The 23674-nt window shown below is 41.0% G+C and overlaps 1 protein-coding gene across 1 annotated transcript; it reads left to right on the top strand.

Moving 5' to 3' along the window:
- The first annotated feature begins 12236 nt into the window (after positions 1-12236).
- On the top strand, positions 12237-21768 carry UTP11 (UTP11 small subunit processome component). The gene is made up of 8 exons (XM_072136737.1): positions 12237-12433; positions 12518-12579; positions 12700-12802; positions 14528-14641; positions 16609-16702; positions 18866-18996; positions 20930-21040; positions 21449-21768. Exons 1-8 carry the CDS (start codon positions 12371-12373, stop codon positions 21530-21532), a joined length of 762 nt encoding a protein of 253 aa, XP_071992838.1. The 5' UTR covers positions 12237-12370; the 3' UTR covers positions 21533-21768.
- Positions 21769-23674: the final 1906 nt, after the last annotated feature.

The raw sequence follows: 23674 nt of genomic DNA, 5'->3' as shown, positions 1-23674 counted from the left end.
CTACTAATATTACTATATCTAGATAATCAACCGCTATATTGTCTGTGAGTATCAGAAGGAATAGAAATTGTTTACGAAGTTGTTTACCAAATTGTTTACCAAATTGTTTACCAAATTGTTTACCAAATTGTTTACAAAGCTCTAAAGGAATCCTGTTAACAAGATACACATACAATTAAGGTCGAACTAAGTTCCTATATCTATATTAAGATCTTTACATGATTTGTACGCAGATGTGTTTACATTATTCATTTTAATTATTACTCAATGTCTGTCATATTTTAGAAACTATTATAAATTAAAAAAACGTGTTACTTCTGTACATCTGAAACCGTTTTTGATTGTGCCCACACCCATTTAAAAAGATTGCTTTATTATTTTTCATGTACTTTAATTAAATGTGGCTGATAATTAATACTGGGGGGGCGCTATATAGGGCTAGAAAACGTTTAATACTGGGGGAGGGAGGGGGGACGCTATCATATGGGGCCATAATTATTTTATACTAGGGGGGGGGGATGCTATATGTATTATTTGGGGCCATAATTATTTTATACTAGGGGGGGGGGTGCTATATATATTATTTGGGGCCATAATTATTTTATACTAGGGGGAGGGGATGCTATATTTTATTTGGGGATTTGGGGCTATAATTATTTTATACTGGGGGGATGCTATATATTATATATCACTAAGCTGGGGGCTGTATATGGGATATATGGGTATATGGGATACAGTATATTACCAAGCTGGGGGATGTATATGGGATACAGTATATTACTAAGCTGGGGGGATGTATATGGGATACAGTATATTACTAAGCTGGGGGATGTATATGGGATACAGTATATTACTAAGCTGGGAGGCAGTATATCGGGTACAGTATATTACTAAGCTGGGGGATGTATATGGGATACAGTATATTACTAAGCTGGGGGGCTGTATATGGGATACAGTATATTACTAAGCTGGGGAGCTGTATATGGGATACAGTATATTACTAAGCTGGGGGGATGTATATGGGATACAGTATATTACTAAGCTGGGGGGATGTATATGGGATACAGTATATTACTAAGCTGGGAGGGGGCTGTATATGGGATACAGTATATTACTAAGCTGGGGGATGTATATGGGATACAGTATATTACTAAGCTGGGGGGATGTATATGGGATACAGTATGTTACTAAGCTGGGGGATGTATATGGGATACAGTATATTACTAAGCTGGGGGCTGTATATGGGATACAGTATATTACTAAGCTGGGGGGATGTATATGGGATACAGTATATTACTAAACTGGGGGATGTATATGGGATACAGTATATTACTAAGCTGGGGGATGTATATGGGATACAGTATATTACTAAGCTGGGGGGATGTATATGGGATACAGTATATTACTAAGCTGGGGGATGTATATGGGATACAGTATATTACTAAGCTGGGGGGCTGTATATCGGATACAGTATATTACTAAGCTGGGGGGCTATATATGGGATATAGTATATTACTAAGGTGGGAGGCTGTATATGGGATACAGTATATTACTAAGCTGGGGGATGTATATGGGGTACAGTATATTACTAAGCTGGGGGCTGTATATGGGATACAGTATATTACTAAGCTGGGGGATGTATATGGGATACAGTATATTACTAAGCTGCAGGGGCTGTATATGGGATACAGTATATTACTAAGCTGGGGGGGCTGTATGTGGGATACAGTATATTACTAAGCTGGGGGGACTGTATATGGGATACAGTATATTACTAAGCTGGGGGGACTGTATATGGGATACAGTATATTACTAAGCTGGGGGACTGTATATGGGATACAGTATATTACTAAGCTGGGGGGATGTATATGGGATACAGTATATTACTAAGCTTGGGGATGTATATGGGATACAGTATATTACTAAGCTTGGGGATGTATATGGGATACAGTATATTACTAAGCTGGGAGGGGGCTGTATATGGGGTACAGTATATTACTAAGCTGGGAGGGGGCTGTATATGGGGTACAGTCAGAGCCGGCGTCAGCACCCGGCATACCCGGGCAAGTGCCGGGGCCCACAGCTTCTAGAAAGGCCCACGGCACTCTTCTCACTGTTGCTTCTCAACTGGGCTGAATCCCAGATGACCCTGCAGAGCGAGGGGGTTGCTCAGTGAAAGGGCCTGACCGGGACGACAGACAATCACTGCAGGGAAAGATTCCATTCACCGGCAAACATCGGTGAGGTGAGATCAGTGTACTGCTGGAGCTTCAACACACTTGAGCGGCGTGCAGTCAGTGTCGTGAAATTCCACAGCCGAGCACTCACTCAGCTGTACTGCTCTACGGCACAGTGCAGGCTCAGAGCACTACAGAAAGCAGCAGAATTTACAAGCAGCAGAGTTGAACACCCCACGCTACCATGTGCCGTCCTGCAGAAGTGTCAGTATAATAGATCTTCCGGACAAGACAGCGGGAGATCAGAGGTTAAATCAGAGAAACGGGGTCATAAAACACATGGCTGCCAGAATGTCGGTAATACTGTTTTTAAAGAATAGCTGACTGGCCAGCAGAAAAATTAAGCTGGACTTCTACTTCAGTGTTCCATATAAAATACTGCAGTTTTATCAAAGGGCATTACTTAGACAACTGTATACATTTTTATAAACTCAATTGCATCAGAGTGTCTCTGTACACTTTAAAGGATGCTGGCTGGCGTGACTGCACGCCGCCTGCGTCCCTGCTGCACAGAATATGCTGCGTTGAAGCTTCTGGCAGAATAGGTGATGAGGATAGTGGGAGCCTTGGACCTGCATGAGGTGAGGTAATTTTCATTATTTGTTATTTACTGGCCACATTCATTTATAAAACCGAGGGACTATATACAGGCAGTCCCCGGGTTACGTACAAGATAGGTTCCGAAGGTTTGTTCTTAAGTTGAATTTGTATGCAAGTCGAAACTGTATATTTTATAATTGTAGTTCGAGGCAATTTTTTTTTGCCCCAGTGATAATTGGAGTTTCAAAATGTTTTGCTGTAATGGGACCAAGGATTATCAATAAAACTTCATTACAGACACCTTATAGCTGATCATTGTAGTCTGGGACTATAGTAACATCCAGAGAGCTTCACCAGAGGTCACAGTGGGCAGAGGTGTCCGTCTTTAACTAGGGGTCGTCTGTAAGTCAGTTGTCCTTAAGTAGGGGACCGCCTGTATATTCAGTGCAAAGGGGCCCGCTGAGGCTCTGTTGCCCAGGGGCCTACCGAATCCTGGAGCCGGCCCTGGGTACAGTATATTACTAAGCTGGGGGGCTGTATATGGGATACAGTATATTACTAAGCTGCAGGGGCTGTATATGGGATACAGTATATTACTAAGCTGCAGGGGATGTATATGGGATACAGTATATTACTAAGCTGGGGGCTGTATATGGGATACAGTATATTACTAAGCTGCAGGGGCTGTATATGGGATACAGTATATTACTAAGCTGGGAGGGGACTGTATATGGGATACAGTATATTACTAAGCTGGGATGGGGCTGTATATGGGGTACAGTATATTACTAAGCTGGGGGGCTGTATATGGGATACAGTATATTACTAAGCTGGGGGGATGTATATGGGATACAGTATATTACTAAGCTGGTGGGGCTGTATATGGGATACAGTATATTACTGAGCTGTGGGGATGTATATGGGATACAGTATATTACTAAGCTGCAGGGGCTGTATATGGGATACAGTATATTACTAAGCTGGGGGGGCTGTATGTGGGATACAGTATATTACTAAGCTGGGGGGCTGTATATGGGATACAGTATATTACTAAGCTGGAGGGATGTATATGGGATACAGTATATTACTAAGCTGGGGGATGTATATGGGATACAGTATATTACTAAGCTGCAGGGGCTGTATATGGGATACAGTATATTACTAAGCTGCAGGGGATGTATATGGGATACAGTATATTACTAAGCTGGGGGCTGTATATGGGATACAGTATATTACTAAGCTGCAGGGGCTGTATATGGGATACAGTATATTACTAAGCTGGGAGGGGACTGTATATGGGATACAGTATATTACTAAGCTGGGATGGGGCTGTATATGGGGTACAGTATATTACTAAGCTGGGGGGCTGTATATGGGATACAGTATATTACTAAGCTGGGGGGATGTATATGGGATACAGTATATTACTAAGCTGGTGGGGCTGTATATGGGATACAGTATATTACTGAGCTGTGGGGATGTATATGGGATACAGTATATTACTAAGCTGCAGGGGCTGTATATGGGATACAGTATATTACTAAGCTGGGGGGGCTGTATGTGGGATACAGTATATTACTAAGCTGGGGGGCTGTATATGGGATACAGTATATTACTAAGCTGGGGGGATGTATATGGGATACAGTATATTACTAAGCTGGGGGATGTATATGGGATACAGTATATTACTAAGCTGGGGGGATGTATATGGGATACAGTATATTACTAAGCTGGGGGGATGTATATGGGATACAGTATATTACTAAGCTGGGGGCTGTATATGGGATACAGTATATTACTAAGCTGGGGGGGGGCTGTATATGGGATACAGTATATTACTAAGCTGGGAGGGGACTGTATAGGATACAGTATATTACTAAGCTGGGGGGCTGTATATGGGATACAGTATATTACTAAGCTGGGGGGCTATACATGGGATACAGTATATTACTAAGCTGGGAGGGGACTGTATAGGATACAGTATATTACTAAGCTGGGAGGGGACTGTATATGTGGGGCAAGATTTTATTTAAGCTGTAGGGGATCTGTATATGGGAGCTGTATATAATTTAATTGGGTGGTGAATAACGAGGCCTTTAAATATATGAGAGCAGGGATAATGAAGGGATGTGTTATATGTGGGGAGAGTGCGGTCAGTTGTGTTGTGAGGGGTATATATTATTTAGGAGCACAATGTTGTTATCCAGGAGACTTCATACTGTAAGTGACTGTGGTATTTTTAGGGACGCCGGGTGGATATGCTGCACGGAGCTGAAGATATCCGGCCGTGAATTCAGCAGTGATACTTCATGGATTGGAGAACCCGGAATAAAGTTCACCTGATGGAAGAGATTGTCATCTATAAGGTACTAGATGCCACCAATGCCTCTCAGATCCTGTAGTCAGTCACACAGTGTCAGGGAGCTGTCTGTAGGGATGTTAATTGTTAGTAAAGTTTAAGGATTTACTTAACAGGGAGCGGGGGGGGGGGGGCAGCATTTTAATATTTGCCTCAGGCAGCAAATATGCTAGAATCGGCCCTGCCCTGGCGTGTGCCCATACAGCAGGTTACCACCACATATGGGGGATTGTTATACGCGGGAGGGATTGGGTATCAAATTTTGTGGAGCGTTTTGGTATTTTATCCACTGAGAATTTGTACATTTTATGAAAAACACATTCATTTAGCCCAAAAAAATGTAATTTCAAAATTGCATCCGATTTTGTTTTAACCCCTGTAAACCAATTAAAGGGTTAACAAACTTCATAAAAGTTGTTTTACGTACGTTGAGGGGTGTAGTTTCTACAATGGAGTAATTTATGGAGTTTTACTTTTATTTAGGCCTCTCAAAGTGACTTCAAACCTGAGCAGGTCCCTCAATAGCAGGATTTAGCTTTTTTAATGAAAATATGAAAAATCGCACCTAACGTTCAAAGCCCCATAACATCCTACAAAAATAAGAGTATGCATAAAAAACCCCTGAGGCATAAAGTAGAGATTCGGTGAATGTTAGTTATTATGTTTTTTGGGGTTATGACTTATGTGTGGAAAAAGTAGAACATTTTGAATTTCGAAAATTGCGAATTTTTCCAAATTTTCACCAAATATCTGATTTTCTCATAAATAAATGCAAAACAAAACACCAAAATTTTTTAACTAACATGAAGTACAATGTGTCACGAGAAAACCATTTCAAAATCACTTGGATATGTTAAAGCGTTCCAAAGTTATAACCATTTATAGTGACACAGGGCAGATTTGAAAAAATGGGCCGTGTCAGGAAGGTGAAAAGTGGCTTCACGTTAAGGGGTTAAAAGTCCATTGGCTTTCAAAATCCACTGTTTTTGTATAAGTTCTCCATTTATATGGATAGTTACCTGCAAGGAGAAACAATTAATTTTTTACTATAATAATGACAGGATCAACTCTTACCAATAGGACTGGAAGTTCATTATAAGTCCACCAATTTCACCTGAAGTGTGCAGCCAATATAAGATAAACTATTCTCGTAACCAACAAAAGAACAAAAGAGAGGATACGTATGATGGACTAAGGTAATATCAAAAAAACTTTATTAATACATAAACACAGTAACAACAAAACCACATAATAAAAACACTTAAAAAGTGCACCATGCAAGGTGTACTTGACCTCCCAGGACCAGTGTGTCCTGGGCTCCCCAGCCCCAAGCCGACCAAGTCAAAACGACAAATGTGTGATGCAGGACAATGAGGGAAGTACTAAATACAGCTGAATAACATCAAATTGCAACAGGCAATATGTGCATACATAAAGTGACCGGTGCAAAAAATAAATGAACCCAACAGTCCTGTATATAGTAGCCTAAATGCCTGAAGTATACGGTACCTAATGTGGATCCATATGGTAAGGTGAGAGAGGCAGAAAGGCAAGGTCGGAGTGGGGAGGAGGAGAGAGGAGCGAACCCCACGCGTATCGTCACCTGCTCCGGTGACTTCCTCAGGGGTGTGTGGCTCAATACCATCGTGGTCCTGTTTATATGGGGTCCCCCCGCCCATAGGAACAATCCCCGCCCCCACGCAAACATATGCTCAAAACCCTATTACCTGCTAATTTGACAGCTGCAGATGGTATGTGGTGGAATGGATCACGCATATGCGGAAGTGATCTAGATCATGTGACCAGTCAGCTGCAGGAAGTGATCTAGATCCAACGTTTCCCTTCCCTAAGGATACCACCCCTTCCTTCACAAAGATCTGCCAGATGTCTGCCCACCAGACCAAGTGATCCTTTACATCTGCATACCTGGGACCTCGATGTCTAGAGTCCTCTTCTGCCGACTTTGTTTTGCCACAAGCCTCTTTCCCTGGAAGCTTCTACAGGATACATTAACCATGGTCATCACCAACCATGATGTGAGGTTTTACCCTTGGATACCTCGACCACCAGACCAGGTGATTCTACACAACTATACACTTCGGACCTCGATGCCTAAAGTCTGTGTTTTCCTGTTAACTTTGTTTTGCCACAAGCCTCTCCTTCCGGAAGTTTTTACAGGATACATTAACCATGGACATCACCTACCAGTACGTGAGGTTCTACCCTTGGACCCCTTCGAGCCCCGACCTGGATAGCGTTGGGCTGCGCCTACGTGTTAGTCTGCATGAGTTGTTACCCTATTTTACTATATCTTTTTTGTTTTTGGTGGTCCTCCTGCCCGTGGGGGTAGTCCCCGCCCACACCTTACCTGTTTTTCTGCTCTAAGACATAATTTCATCTTCGTACATTACCTGCTGTGATACCTTCATTATGGACATATATATATATATATATATATATATATACATATATATATATATATATATATATATATATATATATATATTTTTTTTTTTTTTTTTTTCCAAGTTCGCCACTTGGCTGCATAACATTGGGCATTCCGCCTGCAGATAACTCACGCTCTTCTGTATTCCATAATATCTTGTCGTTTCTACTGTTTGGGTTTTCTATTATAGGATCAGACTTTCATAAAACCGTCGGTATACACAGATTTGGCACGGCTTTGATTTGTATCATAATCACCTGTTTATTGCACAACTTCACTGAGTCGATATTCCGCCGCCTAAAAGGAGGGTTACAGATGCACTGGCCATCGTACCCCACTGTTGGAATACTGCTTGGGCCTTCTATTATAAGACCATACTTTCATAAAACTGCTGGTGTTCATAGGTTTGGCACGGCTTTGATTTGTACCATTATCACCTGTTTATTACACAACTTCACTGAGTCGGGACTCTACCACCTAAAAAGAGGGTTACAGATGCACTGGCCATCGTACCCCTTGGTTGGAATATAGTTATTGTTTATGATCATCGTCTATATATATTTTTTTGTGTAATATTTGGTCATAATGTCTCACTCAGTAATCATGCGTCGCTCACGACTCTCACCATGTGATTGGTCTATATTCCATTACTGTATATATTTATAATAAAAAAAAAATTTTTCTTAGTTTTTGGTCTTTTTTGATGAAAACATGATCCTTGTTTCACTGTATACTCACCTAGAATCGGCGATGCAGGTGATATCATTTCTCAGCGCAGGCGCATTTACCCGTCCTTGTTCTCATCTGAGTAGACCCCGATCATGTGACCGGTGTCTGGTGATCGCTTTCGATTCTTTCCGTAAAAAAGAGTGTACTTTCCGTATTTTAGGACTCTGACTTTCTCTGTTCTCTTTTATTACACCATTATTCTTTATACATATTTAGAATCTGCAATATAGGTGGTATTATTCGTATTTGCGTTCATTTGAACAAACGCTTACTATGTGATTGGTCTGTACTCTATTATTACAATCTCACACACATCTTGGTCCTTTGTGGCAAAAACATGATCCTTGCTTCACTGTATCATATACTTATCTTGAATCGGCGATGCAGGTGACACCATTTCTCAGCGCAGGCGCATTTATCCGTCTTTGTTTTCATCTGAGTAAACTCCGATCATGTGACTGGTCACATGATCTAGATCACTTCCTGCAGCTGACTGGTCACATGATCTAGATCACTTCCGCATATGCGTGATCCATTCCACCACATGCCATCTGCAGCTGTCAAATTAGCAGGTAATAGGGTTTTGAGCATATGTTTGTGTGGGGGCGGGGATTGTTCCTATGGGCGGGGGGACCCCATATAAACAGGACCACGATGGTATTGAGCCACACACCCCTGAGGAAGTCACTGGAGCAGGTGATGATACGCGTGGGGTTCGCTCCTCTCTCCTCCTCCCCACTCCGACCTTGCCTTTCTGCCTCTCTCACCTTACCATATGGATCCACATTAGGTACCGTATACTTCAGGCATTTAGGCTACTATATACAGGACTGTTGGGTTCATTTATTTTTTGCACCGGTCACTTTATGTATGCACATATTGCTTGTTGCAATTTGATGTTATTCAGCTGTATTTAGTACTTCCCTCATTGTCCTGCATCACACATTTGTCGTTTTGACATGGTCGGCTTGGGGCTGGGGAGCCCAGGACACACTGGTCCTGGGAGGTCAAGTACACCTTGCATGGTGCACTTTTTAAGTGTTTTTATTATGTGGTTTTGTTGTTACTGTGTTTATGTATTAATAAAGTTTTTTTGATATTACCTTAGTCCATCATACGTATCCTCTCTTTTGTTCTTTTGTTGGTTACATGCTCTCCCAGGATACGTGGACTTATTTGTAATCTTTATACATTGGTAGTGCCTGTCCTATAGTAAAATATTAAAAAATAGTAAAACTTGTGGGCATACAGGACCAAAAATTTGCCTTAAAATTGAGGCATTTGTTTAGAAATCACAATGTTTAAAAATAATATACAATATAACATCTCACTAAACATAGAGTATATAAAGTATTTCTATTGTACGATTAGTTGTAAATGTACACAAACTAACAAAATAAAATAATTAGGAGACATGCTGTTAACTTGTATCAGGTAGTTTTAAGTATAAAGATAAAATATGATGATACAAATGAGAATATGAAATTATGAACCTTGGGTTACCCATAGCAATTGTTGTCTGGCTGCTGCATAGAAGCCTGACCCAGACAAGAAGTGTCAGGGGCAATACAAAGTATTCCAAAGACATCTGGATAGCTGAAAACTTGAGAAATTTAGGATTATGATTGTGAAAATCTCTAAAGTGACATGATAAAAAGTGGGTTTAGATGATGCCCCACACAGTTATAATGTATAGTTATTTCTACAACTGCAAGTTGGGATTTACCCTGGCCAGTTTTTTGTTATCACTTTATGCTTATAGCAGCTTCCACAGGTTTTATATGGACTATGTAAATTAAGTGTAGATGCCTTTCATTTATTGTTTCTATAAGCAATGGTAACATAAACAATATGGGAATCCATGTGAAGCCAATCATTAGTTAGGCAGTCAAGTTCTATATATTCTAGTGTCACTACAATTGACTGCAGCAGTCACCTGATTTAGGTACATGATGTGGTCACTGCAAGAAGTAAGAAAAGACCATCAAACACTAAAAGAGCAGGGTAGTAAAGAGTTTAATATAGTTTTTATGTGTTTTTGTTTTATTTTATTCAAATTATATTTGACGAAACCCAGATAACCCCTTTCAGTACATCAGGAATAGGGCTTCTCCAATATGTGTAAAAACCTCCTGCAGTGAATCTTTCCTGTCTTAAAACACAGGACTACCACTAGGAATGTCAGGAGCCCGTTTGGCAAGAGACAAAGATACAGAACCATATGTTCAGCCCAAGCACTCCTTTTAATGCAGAAATTATTGTATTTAACATAAACAGGTAATTTCCACTATTGAGTTGCGTAATGTTTCGGCCAGACGGTCTTTGTCAAACGCTACAATTGAAATAAGACAACAATAAATGTAGTTCTACAAAGATTGGTACATGACTACATAGTGAAAAACATAGTGAGTGGTACAGTTACATCAAAAATACGTACAATATATCTGTCAACAATGTATTCAAATTGGTATGATAACGCCTTCTGGTGGAAGAATATTTAAATGGAATCCATATAGAAATCTTTCAAGACAGAAACAGATCATCTAGAATGGATCGAATTCCCAGTAATGCAGGATCTCATTTGTGGTAAATCTATGGTAAAGAAAGCACAATAGTAAAATGTAGAGAAACTTACAGTGGACAGGAATAAGTGGAGGTAAGTAAGGAGAGCAGCAGCTGGTGGTGTACATCAGTAAAAGAAGATACAGAACCAATCATACCAAAAAGAAACTGCAAGGAAACCAAACTTCCTATTCAGATACAGCACCAGAGACCAGCAGAGTGAGACATACAGCTTTACACTGCACTAGATATATTATGGTGTATTATGGCTCACCATGTTAACTTCTTCTGCAGATTTAGATACACAAAAGTTTTAGGTTCCTCACTTCATCAGAGTGGTGGGCAAAGCGCACCCCAAATTTTTTTATTGCATGAACCACACCCTTTCCGCACTGTATATTACCTAGCTAAATGTCTCTTACATTGTACAATGCCCCCATTTCTATTGCTCACACACATATTAAAATGTATCCAGTCTGTACAATATCCCATTCCCCCTTATCTGCTCTCCCTCTTATTGTGGCTCCATCCTCTACCACTACTCCTCTTATTGTGCTGCTCCTCTCTCCCCCTCTTATTTTGCCCCATTTCTCTGTTAGCCCTCTTATTTGTGTCCCCTTCTCTGCCCCTCTCATATTGTGTCCCCTTCTCTGTTCTTCCTTTTATTGTGTCCCCTTCTCTGCTCCCCTTATTGTGCCCCCCCTTCTCTGTACCCTCTTATTGTGTCCCAATTCTCTGCTCCCTGTCTTATTAAGCCCCTTCTGTTCTTCCCCTCTTACTGTGCCCCATTCTCTGTTGCCTTTCTTCTTGTGCCTCAATTTTCTTCTCCCCCTTCTTGTGTCCCCTTCTCTGCTCCCCCTCTTCTTGCACAGCCCTTCTCTGCCCCCCCCCCTTATTGTGCCCCAATTCTCTGCTCCCTCTCTTGTTGTGCCCCCCCGTGCACCCCGTGTTGTGCCCCCTTCTGTGCTTCCCCTCTTGTTTTGCCCCCCTCTGGTTGTGCCCCAATCTCTGCCCCCTCTTCTTGCATCCCCTTCTCTGTTCCCCCTCTTATTCTAACTCCCTTCTCTCACTCTCATTATGGCATCTCTTTTGTTGCATAAAAATAAATAAATGCTCTTTTCTAGTTCCCCTGCAGCAGTTCTGCCTCCTTTTTTGTTGCATTTGCATTGCAATTGTGAATTCAGCCTGAATGAGAATCTGATGAATATGTGGTTAAAGAACAAGTGTTTTTAGATGTAACAGTCTTTGGGAAGCCTATGGCAATAGCTTCTACCCTGGTGCCTACTTCTTTCAGGCCCCTTCTACACTCGTCCATATAGCGCCACCTGTCAGCAGCTCACAGTAACTACAACGTCCTGTACGTAGTAAGTGCCGTGAAACGCAACGCTCAGGCTCACACCAGGAAAGTTGTGACTGACGTCGCACGCGCGCCGGAAGTTCCGGAAGAAGTGTGCTGCTCGAGTCGGCTGTGGATAGTTGTGAGCTCCTGTCTCCAAAATGTCTGCAGCTTTTAAGAAAGCGTTGAAGTCGCGGCAGAAAAACCATAAGGAGCGGTCACAGGTGAGGGAGCAATGGGAGGCTGGCTCTCTGGCTGGCACACGGGAACACAGGCTCTAATAACGGTGTCTCTGTCTTTTTGTCTAGCCGGGCTTCCGTAAGAAATTAGGACTACTAGAAAAGAAGAAGGATTACAAGGTCCGCGCAGAGTGAGTATGGGCGTGACGTCATGTGCTGGCTGCCCTGCTATTTATGTACTCATGAGAGGCCTCTGTTTATGGTGAATATTGACCTTCATCTTGTGATGGGTTGCATTTTGTTTAATCCAGTGAGTTTAAGAAGAAAAGGAACACGCTCGATGCCTTGCGCAGGAAAGCCCTTGACAAGAATCCCGATGAATTCTACTTTAAAATGACCTCATCTAAACTCCAGGTAATGGAAATCCCCATAATGTCCCAAACCTGTATGAAATGAGAAACCTGTGAATTTGCTAGCCCTGTATGAAGGGGCCTCAGGAAAGTTTCCATGGCAACGTATGTTGGTGGGGGGTGACGGTATGAATGTTCCTGTCAGACGTGCCTCTGTTTGTTTAGGGTCCCAAATCGACGGGGTCATCTTTAACCCCTTAACGACATGACATGTGACGTAGTAATCGCATGCTGGGTGCGGGTGCATGGAGAGGGTTCATGGGCCGAGCCCTCTCCATAGCTGGTAAGCCTTTGCTGCATATCGCAGAAAAAGCTTACTGGTAACACCCGCGGTCAGTGCTAGCACCGCTCACAGGTGTGAACCGATGATCACCGGTGGCTTTCAAAAAGTTGGTGGGCCATGGGCGCCTTCTCGTTTTAACCCTCTCATCACAATGTGCTATCAGCATATTGTAATGAATGAGGTGGAAAATCCCCATATACTGTCATACTGTTGTATGGCAGTATATGATAGGATTGTTCAGACAACCTAGGGATCAAGTACCCTAGGGAGTCTGAAAAAAGGTGAAAAAAAATTGTAATAAAAAACCACTAAAAATTCAAATATATAAATAAACAGTAAAAATCATAAACACATTAGGTATCGCCGCATCTGAAAATGCCTGATCTATCAAAATATAATAAGTTTTTCGCTACGTTTAACTCTGTATTGGAAAATGGCACCCAAAGTCGAAAATGGCACTTTTTTGCCATTTTAAAAGATACAAAAATTCTATAAATATTGATCAAAAGGTCGTACAGTCCTAAAAATGATAACTTTAAAAACATCAAAATTTGCAAAAAATTATACCACCCACCGCTCCATACACCAAAGAATAAAAAAGTTATTAGCGCCAGAATATGGCAAAATAATTTTTTTATGTACAGAAGGTTTTCATATTTGTAAATGTATGAAAACATTATAAAACCTATACAAATTTGGTATCCCTGTAATCGTACCGACCCAAAGAATAAAGAAGACCTGTTATTTGGGACGTACAGTGAAATCTGTAAAATCCAAGCCCATAAGAAAACGGCGCAAATGCATTTTTCACCTATTTCACTGCATTTGGTTTTTCTTTTTGCTACTTCCCAGTATACGACATAGAATACTAAATACCATAACTATTAAGTGCAATTTGTTACGCAGAAATCAATCCATCACTCAGCTTGGTACATGGAAAAATAAAAAGTTAGATTTTTGAAGGTGGGGAGTGAAAAATGAAACCGCGGGAAGGGTTTACAGAAAGCTAGACAGCATATGATACGTGAGGGGTAGAGCAGTTTATAATTTTTTCCGTTCATAGCTATGCAGCCTGCATGAATTAATCTGCAAATCACAGGCTACAAACAACTATTCTATGGTCACTTGTTTGCGGCCTGTCAGTCATCGCTGATGACTGGAGAAAATATATGGGGCAGTGTGCTAGGCAAGCACAATACCAAAAATAATCTTTCTATGCATCAGCCTTTACTCCTCAAAAGTAGAGAGAAGCGATGTTGGAGTGTTCATTAAACAGGGCATTGCCCATGACGGCTGTAATTGCAACGCAAGTGGGTACAAAAAGCAAGAAGTTTAACATTAAACAGTTCCTTATATCTTCTAACTTCTTTTTTTTTTAAAGCATTTTATAACAATTGATCCTTGCTAAAATATATAGTGTGCCTTTTCTTTGTGCTGTTTATAAAGGATGGAGTCCACGTAATAAAGCAGAAGCCAGAAGAAGTCACAGATGAGCAGCTTAAAATAATGAGGACGCAGGACATCAAGTATGTGGAGATGAAGAGAGTGGCAGAGGCGAAGGTGAGCTCTATGTTGTTGCTGGTTATAGCGATGCTAAGTGCATACTAAAAATGATTATGTACTAATGACCTTTTACAGATGTGGCAGTTGGTGTAGTAAAAGTGTTTTCATTTTGGTAATTGGTGTCTATTATTTCAGCCACAAACAAAATGTACCAAAGGGGGTACAGGGCTGTAGAACAACTTTTCCTATTATCTTGATTGATTATATGCAACAGTTTCTTTGCCATCCTCCTCAGTTTAGCCCGTTACTGCCATAGCTTTGTGTCCTGGCTGTGCTGATTTCTCTTATGGTCCATAGAGTTGATTATAGATGCACACTGAAAAAAGGGAGATGCTACTGCTCAGTGGAGGAAGGAAGACAAGTAATATGACAGGGCTCTTTGTGTGTAGCTGAGACAAGTAGCAGAGCTGAGTGTGATACTAGGTGGATGGAGAAGTATCCTAATAGAATATTGAGGTACAAGATCTACCGTGTTCCCTATCAGTTCCTCAACCACAAAACTTACCCTGTCTCCCTCTGCACCTGAAGCTGTGTCTTGCAATCCTCTGCAACCCCCTACCATCTACTTGTGTACTTTCTGTACAGTGCAGAGAAGCTATTAACCCTTAGTGCTCACTATACTCTTTATTTGACTTGACTATTTTTTTTTTTTTTTTGCTGGTTTCTATTACTTATTACATGCTGCATGTTTTCCCTATGTGATGTGTAGTTACCACTATGCATTTCCACTGTATGCTATGCACTTTGCAGTGTGTAGGGGGTTTATTTGTAGGAAGCTCACAGGATTTACTGCTAAATACCTTATGTTTTTATATTAAGTAATCATGGGAAATGAGGGCAACCTCAATTTTACTAATCTTTTGGGCAGCTACAGGAAAAGGTTGGTCTTTGCCTACTTGACTACTGCTGAGAGAGATTTCTGACAAGCAGATCGAGGACAGACAACCATAACTCTGGAAAGAAAAGGATGAGGAACACAATATGGGCATTGTTTTGTTTGCATTTAATCACCAATGACAATTTGGTAAAAAATATTTTAATATTTATTATATACCTAGACCGCCAGTGTGTACTAGGGGTGGCTTCTCCATTTGTGTAAAACGTTTTCTGGATTGAATTGCATTGACTGTAAAAAGAGAGATGAGGTGTGTGCTGTTGTGTGCTTTAAATGTAAAGCAAATTCATCACCACCATTTACCTACCATAACTGACTGCTATGTGACATACCTTTTGTTATTTTCTGGCTGCTCTCTTGGCTCTGGTGCCAAAAACTACACTTGAAACTAAGTCTTAAAGTGCTCAGGGGAGGGGGGTTTGGGTGTCCGCTGAGCACCTCAGGCCTTAGCCATGAAACCTACCATTTCAGATCGTCGGTGTAAGCTGTAAACACCGAGCACCAGCTCAGGGTGAGCTGGTGCCGGTGCTTAGTTTCGTTAGTGTTATAAACCGCGGTATCGCGGTTTTAACACTTTTTAAACTTTATAGCAGAAACTGCTTCGGCGCTGCGTGCGCACGATTGTGCGTGCGCCTATATAGGAAATGCCGCAGGCGTTGCGCGCGCACGGTCGCGCGCAGCGCCAAAGCGGCTTCTGCTATAAAGTTTAAAAAGTGTTAAAACCGCGATACCGCGGTTTATAACACTAACGAAACTAAGCAGGGTGAGCTGGTGCTCGCTGTTTACAGCTTAACGCCCCGGCTAGACTTCCTCCACTCAGCACCTTCTCTCATTCTTTCCTCTTCAGCTATTTCACGCCTTGGTTCAGAGAGATGTGGTGCTGCAGCCCTGAGGTACTCCAACGCCCCCACCCCCTTAAAGCACTTCAGTATTTTAATATGATGTGATCAGTGGGGTTTCCAGCAGTTAAACCCCCAACAAACATGTAATCCCGTATCCAAACCATTACATCATGTGCAGTGAATACACCTTGTATTGCACTTCTAAGCACAATGTTTTATGTTTGCAGAAAATTGAACGACTTAAGGCTGAGCTCCATCTCCTGGATGTTGAAAAAAAACCTAAGAATACACATACTTTTTTCTGCGACACCAAGAAAGAAGGCAAGTGAAGCTATTTTATTAATAAACCAGTTATTTAAATTTCGGTGAATATTATCCCTTTGGTTACAACATGTTACTGTAATTGCTGAGTATTAAACCACGATTACAGTTTAAAGTGACTGGCACTTTGAGTGGAATAGCAAGCACTATAGTGATCTTTACTCCTTCAGAGCATATCTTTGACATGTAATAGACAGTTCCCCAAGAGACTAAATGATCCTTTAACATTTTACAGGAGAATAGTAAAAGTGGATTTGCAGGTGTAAGAATGAGTAATCTTTTGGACATAAAGTACTGTATATATACTCTAGTATAAGCCCAGGTACCGAATTTTAATACACAAGACTGGGAAAACCTATTGACGTTAGTATAAGCCTAAAATGGGAAATGCATTGGTCACAACCTCCAGCCAGTATATAGTCGGCTAGCAACCCCGTGCCCCCCTAGTATATAGGCAGCAGCCCATTATGCCCAGCATATACATATATTATAGATTATAAAAAAAAAAAAAAAAATCTCTGGACCCCGCAGGTCCTCTTCTATCTCTGGGTCCCTGCGTGTTGCCGTTGCGTATACCATGATGTCAGCTGCTTGCTGACACTGTTGTGAGTGCTGATGGCGGCGCACACACTATGATGATGATGCGACACAGCAGGGACTCAAAGACCGAGCCGGAGCTTCAGAAGATGGAAAGGTGAGTATAGAGTATTTTTTTTTTTTTTTTCCATACCCTTGAGTATAAGCCGAGTAAAGGTTTTTTCAGCACATTTTTTTGTGCTGAAAAGCTCGGCTTGAACTCGAGTATATACTGTATCTTGTCAAGGTTCAATGATAAAAAATTGCAATAGACAATCCCTGTATGTTTTAGGTTATACAAGGTATAGCACATCATCATTTAATATTTTAAAGATCCTTTCTTGGTTTACAAAAGCTCTTCTTTTCAATGGGAGGGTCTACTTTGTTATCCAGTGTGGGTAATGTAATGGCACCTGAGCATTGAAAGAGTAATACAAAGAAATAGCATATTCTGTGATGCTTGCTATTTCATAAAGAAATAAAAAATAATTATTGGTCACCTATAGGAACAATAATTGTAGTAGTTTGAAGTCCATAAGTGCAAGTGGCATTCTGTAGGTTGTACACAGCAGCTATTTCAAGTACCGGAGGGGAGCTGGGAGAGAGCAGTAGCCAGAACTAATGATGCGATGTGCAGTTTGGCTTTATATAACATATCTGGAGAATAATATGAGATGTGCAGTTTGTCTAGATGCAATGTCGGCACTTTAGCTAAGCCTTAGCCACAGATCACGGCAATAACATCTCCTGTATGTACTGACTGCCGTGCATAATATGTTTGTGTATTTTATTGGACAGTCACTTTTAGGTTTTTACATTTTTTAAAATGTTTTTAATAAACAATTTTAATTTTTTTTGCTATACATATACACAGAAGCATAGCATATATTGGCATACATATCATATCATTTCCAAAGTGTATTACAATAATTTGAAATTGAAAATCGCTTAGTAGAAATCTGTGTATACAGTGTCAATTAAAGTGTTTCAAAGTATTCAAACAACAACCTGCGATTGACTAAGGTAGTGGTGGCGAACCTATGGCACGGGTGCCAGAGGTGGCACTCGGAGCCCTTTCTCTGGGCACTCAGGCCATTGCCCCAATTTTATCAAACATGACCACATCCACCAAATCTTCCTGCAGTCCCAAGCAACTTAAGGGATGCTACTCTCAGCGCTATTTTAAAGTGACACTTCATTGGCTGTTTGAAACTGCAGGAAAAGTGAGAAGGTGTGGACAGAACTGCATTGTCTTGGAGGTCATCCTGCTGGACCCACCATTCTTCCTGGAGAGAAGCTACAATGAGAGTCTGAATTTGCCCACTTTCTTTTAACTGTCCACTTTCTTTTGGTGGTCTCAGGAAGCCAATACAATTGAATGATGTTGAAGAACAGGTAGATGGTAAATAAGTGGATTTTGGTTGCAGTTTGGGCACTCGGTCTCTAAAAGGTTCGCCATCACTGGACTAAGATGTATCTATATTTACCCTTGGTTATTAGGGCTGTTTATCCATTTGTCCCAAGTTGGTTTTCATTTATAATATTTGTTTTCGTTTGACTGTTTTATATGTTTTGTTTCTCATTTAGTGCGTGACTTTGAGCTAGCAAAACGATTGAACACGGTTGAAGAGTTGGTTAACAGAGTGTACAACAGACCGACCATAGAAACCTTGCATAATCAGACTGTCAATGGTCCCACTAATTCAAGAGCGCTAAAAGTAAGACACAGAAAGATTACAAGTCATTTTACCTTTTTGTGAAAGTTTTTACGTCTGTGTTCTATTATCTATGTATAAAGTAACAAAGGGGCACTTTACAGCCTTTCTTTACAAACTAAGGGTTCATTGCGTCAGAACCCAGGTGACCATAAGGCCCAATGGAGGAGGGCGGGTGTGTGTGTTTCGATTAATCTATACCCACCCCGCTTCTCTCCATAGGCGAACCAATGGCCACGCTGCGTATCTGCTAAAATATAGGACATGTTCTGGCACCGCTGCCCGTGTGCTTTCAACACCATGACCGGGAGCCATAGGCTTCTATTTTGGCAGTGATCTGCCCACAATTGGTGCGATTAGATCACAGCCACAATTCCAGACCACTGAATCTCCCCTAAGGCTATGTGCCATGAGCCGCAAGCCAGGTGGAGAGGGGAGGGCTGAGGAGCCCTTCATTAGGAGCTGAGCGGCAGCACTGTAAAGCCGGGCAGGGATACGACCTGCTCTATTTTTTGCGGTGCTGCTATATGCTCACTGCTTGGTGTCTGTGAATAATGCATGCATTGGCATGTCATCTTGGTGGCTAGCACATAGCTGCTATCTGTGGATGTGTGGATGCTCCCTAATCAGACCTTTTATAATGAAGTGTATTAGAAAAATCCTCACAACACTAACGGGTACGCTTTAAATGCCGTCTTCACTTTTGATGGTTTAATTTATGGGCTTAACAACAATGCAGCCTACATCCCATGTGTATGGAGCCTGCTTTATGCAGCCTAACAGATATGTGACATACAGGAGGAAATCTATCCTCTGACTATTAAGAAAAGAAAAAAAGTATTACCTGAATGTTAAGGGTATAATTTATGACTCTCTTAGACAGGTGTTTTTGATGTCTGTGTGCTATCCTTTTTTTTTGCGGATGGCAAACGGACCAGCTATGGGTCTGTTCACATGTCCATTTTTTTTCATGGATGTGCAGACCGTGAGAAAAAACATTTTCTCGCATGCAGACCACTTACATCCATGGAAGTCTATGGATCTGCAAAAAATGGACGGCACATGCATGATATCTGTATGCAGACTTTTATTTCTCAAATGTTAATAGGCAACCAACTGGTCAGGGCAAGAAGTGGATTAGATTAGATGTTTGCATATGTGAAAAAACCCCAGATACAATAGGGACTGATCGCAGACATCACGTCTGCATTTTTTGCAGGTGAGCAGCAGACACGCCCAACTGAATGAGCTCTTAATTTTTTTGTCTTATATTTATACATTTTTATTCATTTTATTTAACTGCTATATGCTTAAAATATTTTTATTATTCTTATTAGGCTACATTCACACAAACATGTGGGACGTATATTCGTCCCCCATACACGGCAATGGGCTCATGGCACCCTGTGGGAGCGGTACAGTGCAGCATGTCCTATATTTCCCCGTAATACGGTGCTGGGGCCATATATCGCTATGGAGATGGGCGGGGGTGAGCGGCGCCGATGTATGCCCGCTGTACTATGACGTATTATTCTTATCACTGAAAAGACCCATCTATATACCAGTGCATTAAGACTGTGCCATATTGAAGCTCTTAGTTACATAAAATCCTCCCTTGATAATGTGGTCCCTGCTCTGCCGCTAACCCAACACATCTACACAAAGGATTCCCTGCCTGATGTCTGCTCTCGGGAATTCCCTGCAGACGGATAAAAGGAATCTGTACAATAGTAGAGGTCATTCAGTACTGCAGGTAACACAAACCAGGTAATGAACCGTTGTGGCTTTGAGAGTATCGCACAAGTACCGAGATTTTGACGCATCGTGTGACCCTATATGCTAGTCCATGAAATGTAATTTCAGAAATTCTTTTTACTAATTTGGATAACTGATTCCCCCATGTACTAACTATATATATATTTTTTCTTTTCTTTAGAAACTGGCCAAGCAAAGGAGACATCAATATCGGATTTTGAGCCAAAGAATAGAAAGGGAAAAGAAAATGTTTGTTGTTTCTCAGAAAATACAGGCCCGCAAAGATATTATGGTGAGGAATCCTTCTATCTCAGGTCCACTGGTCCTGTGCTAGATTTGTATATAATGAGTAGAGTCTCAAGATCCCTTTATAGGCTAATGTCGACACAAATTCAGTCCTTGTCAGGACTAAGTCTAACCCATTGAACACAGATAAAGTTTGCCTTCCAGAGCTTGGCTGTGTGCATTGTAACATAGGCCAGTACGTTTCTTTATCCAAGCATCAGGCAGCTGATCAGCAAGCAATTGGACATATTGTACATTGTTTGCTGGTCACACATTGTCCTATGCACACTGGGTAAGGCAGTTCGCAGTGGGATGAGTGTCTGTTCCCAATTATTTTTGTAGGCTGTGTAAAGGGCGCTTACAATGCTCCTGTTCTCCTATCGTAATCCATTTTAATCTTCTGACTACTTTTCAGGAAAAAAGAGAAAAGGTGAAGGTGAAGAAAGAAACAGTAAATTCTGCTCCTATTTATAAATTTAAGAAACAAAGGAAAAGATAGTGAAGAGGAGATGCCTGAATTTTATTGGCTAAAAAAACATGTAAAAATCTGGCAATGTACATCTGATGAATTTGTGTCATTAGCATTCCCATTTTATTATTGGCCATCTGAATTCTGGTTTCGTAATGGAACATAAAAGTACATGTATGCATTTGTGCCACTTATTGCTTCATGTAGGTGATTTCTTCACTATTCATTACTGTTGGAAACCTCAATAAAGTTATTCTTGGACAATATTGTGTTGTAAGTTCATCGGTTCCCCTACACCCTACCACCACATTAGCCTTGTGGCTGCCTTAAAGGGGCTGAATGTCATTTTATTACTGTATAAATATATCTACTTGAGCTGTTCAGTAGTTACATTTATAGAGTATTGCCATTACATTCAGACAATTTGGGGAACTACAAAGCTAAAAATATTATTAAATGATATGAGACGCCCCCCACAGATGCCGCAGTCACCAGAGTGCCCTTCACAGCTTCCACAGTAGTAGCTACTACTACTACCACCTCGCAAGCACCCCCCGATGCAGCAGCCGCCATCTTTTTTTATTCCAGTGAAAGCCTTCAGAGACTGTGTTCAGAGGAGTAAAGAAGGTGACAGTCGCTGCATCGGCGGAGCAGGGAATGGTGGGTAATGGTAGTTACCCTACCCCTATGCTGAGCCTTTATGAATGGTGACGCATACGTATTTTTAACACGCCTGGAGTAAAAGTAGTTTTATTTTTATCTTTAATTTCTGCATGTTTTCTATGGCTGCACTCCAGAAAGAAGTGGTCCAAGACATTGGAAGCTCATTATTGGAACTCATCTGATGCCCATGTTTGGGAGCTTTTGCTGGGCAGTACAGGTCCATTTTCCTTTTGAAGCATGTTCACAAAGTTTAAAAAAAAACCCATTAACTTCAGTTCCATTTTTTTAAATGTTTGGATTATTCATTAATCTGTCTTTGAGAACCTGTCCAATGTTAAAAAAAAAAAAAAAAGGCCCTTTGGCGATAGGTTCCCGTTAAAGAAAATCTAGCATCAAAATGGAGCATGACACTGGTAATCTTCTTATATTTGTTATCCACGGCCTCCTTCTCAGCTTTTGCAATTATGTTGATGAGCCTGAAGGGCTGTGAGCTGTGATCTGGCTTTACAGGCTGTTATTATGTCTCAACCTGCTTCCTCAGCACTTGTGGATTGAGCAGGTTTGTCGCTGGTGAGAGGGTGAGACCTGTTTACTGGCCTCTAAAGCCAGATCACATAGGGGCTAGGTAGCCCTTCCAATCTCATTAGCATAAATACAAAAGTTTTTTTTAGTTGAAGCTGATTACCACAATCACGATGCCTGGATGAGTTAGTGTCCCTGGTTTATCTGCTTGATTTTTATGGTAGTTTTCATTTTAAATCCATTATCTAATATTGCTTATTTGTAAAGATCATACTTCATCTAAGGACTGATGAGTATCGGTAAGCATTAGCTTAAACACACAGTACTCTACACTTTGTTCCAAATTATTATGCAAAAAGTTCTTAGGAGTGATAAGGAAGAATTTTGTTTGTCAGTTAAACTCACTGATGGTGATGTGTCAGGGCTCTCTATATCACTGATGGCAAGTTTCTTCAGATCGTCGCTCCCCTGACCATCATCGGTCGGGAAGGGGGGGGGCGTTGAACAGTTGCCATGACAGCCTCGAGTCTTCGTTAGACCCGAGGCTGCATGGTTTTCTGCAGATTCGTTACAATGAGTCAGTGCATTGCAGTATATGGTAGGGACAATCTGACCATCTAGGGTTAATGTATCCTAGAGGATCTAAGAAATAGCGAAAAAAAAAAGTTTAAAAAATGTAAATAAATTAATAAAATATTAATTCAAACCACCCCTTTCCCTAGAACTGATATAAAACATAATAAAACAAAAAAAAAATCACAAACACATTAGGTATCGCCACGTCCCAAAATGCCCGGTCTATCAAAATATAAAAACTGTTATTGCTGGAGGTGACCTCCAAAATGGAATATGGTGTCCAAAATGTCGCACAGTCCTCAAAATGGTAGCAATGAAAACGTCGGCTCATTTCACAAAAAATGACATTTCACACAGCTCCGTACACAAAGTATGAAAAAGTTATTAGCGTCAGAAGATGGCAAAATGTTA

The sequence above is a fragment of the Engystomops pustulosus genome, chromosome 2 (genome assembly GCF_040894005.1).
Source record: "Engystomops pustulosus chromosome 2, aEngPut4.maternal, whole genome shotgun sequence".
In the NCBI taxonomy this organism is placed as follows: Eukaryota; Metazoa; Chordata; class Amphibia; order Anura; family Leptodactylidae; genus Engystomops; species Engystomops pustulosus.
The sequence above is the reverse complement of the archived record's forward strand: the minus strand, read 5'-3'. Positions and strand labels throughout refer to the sequence as shown.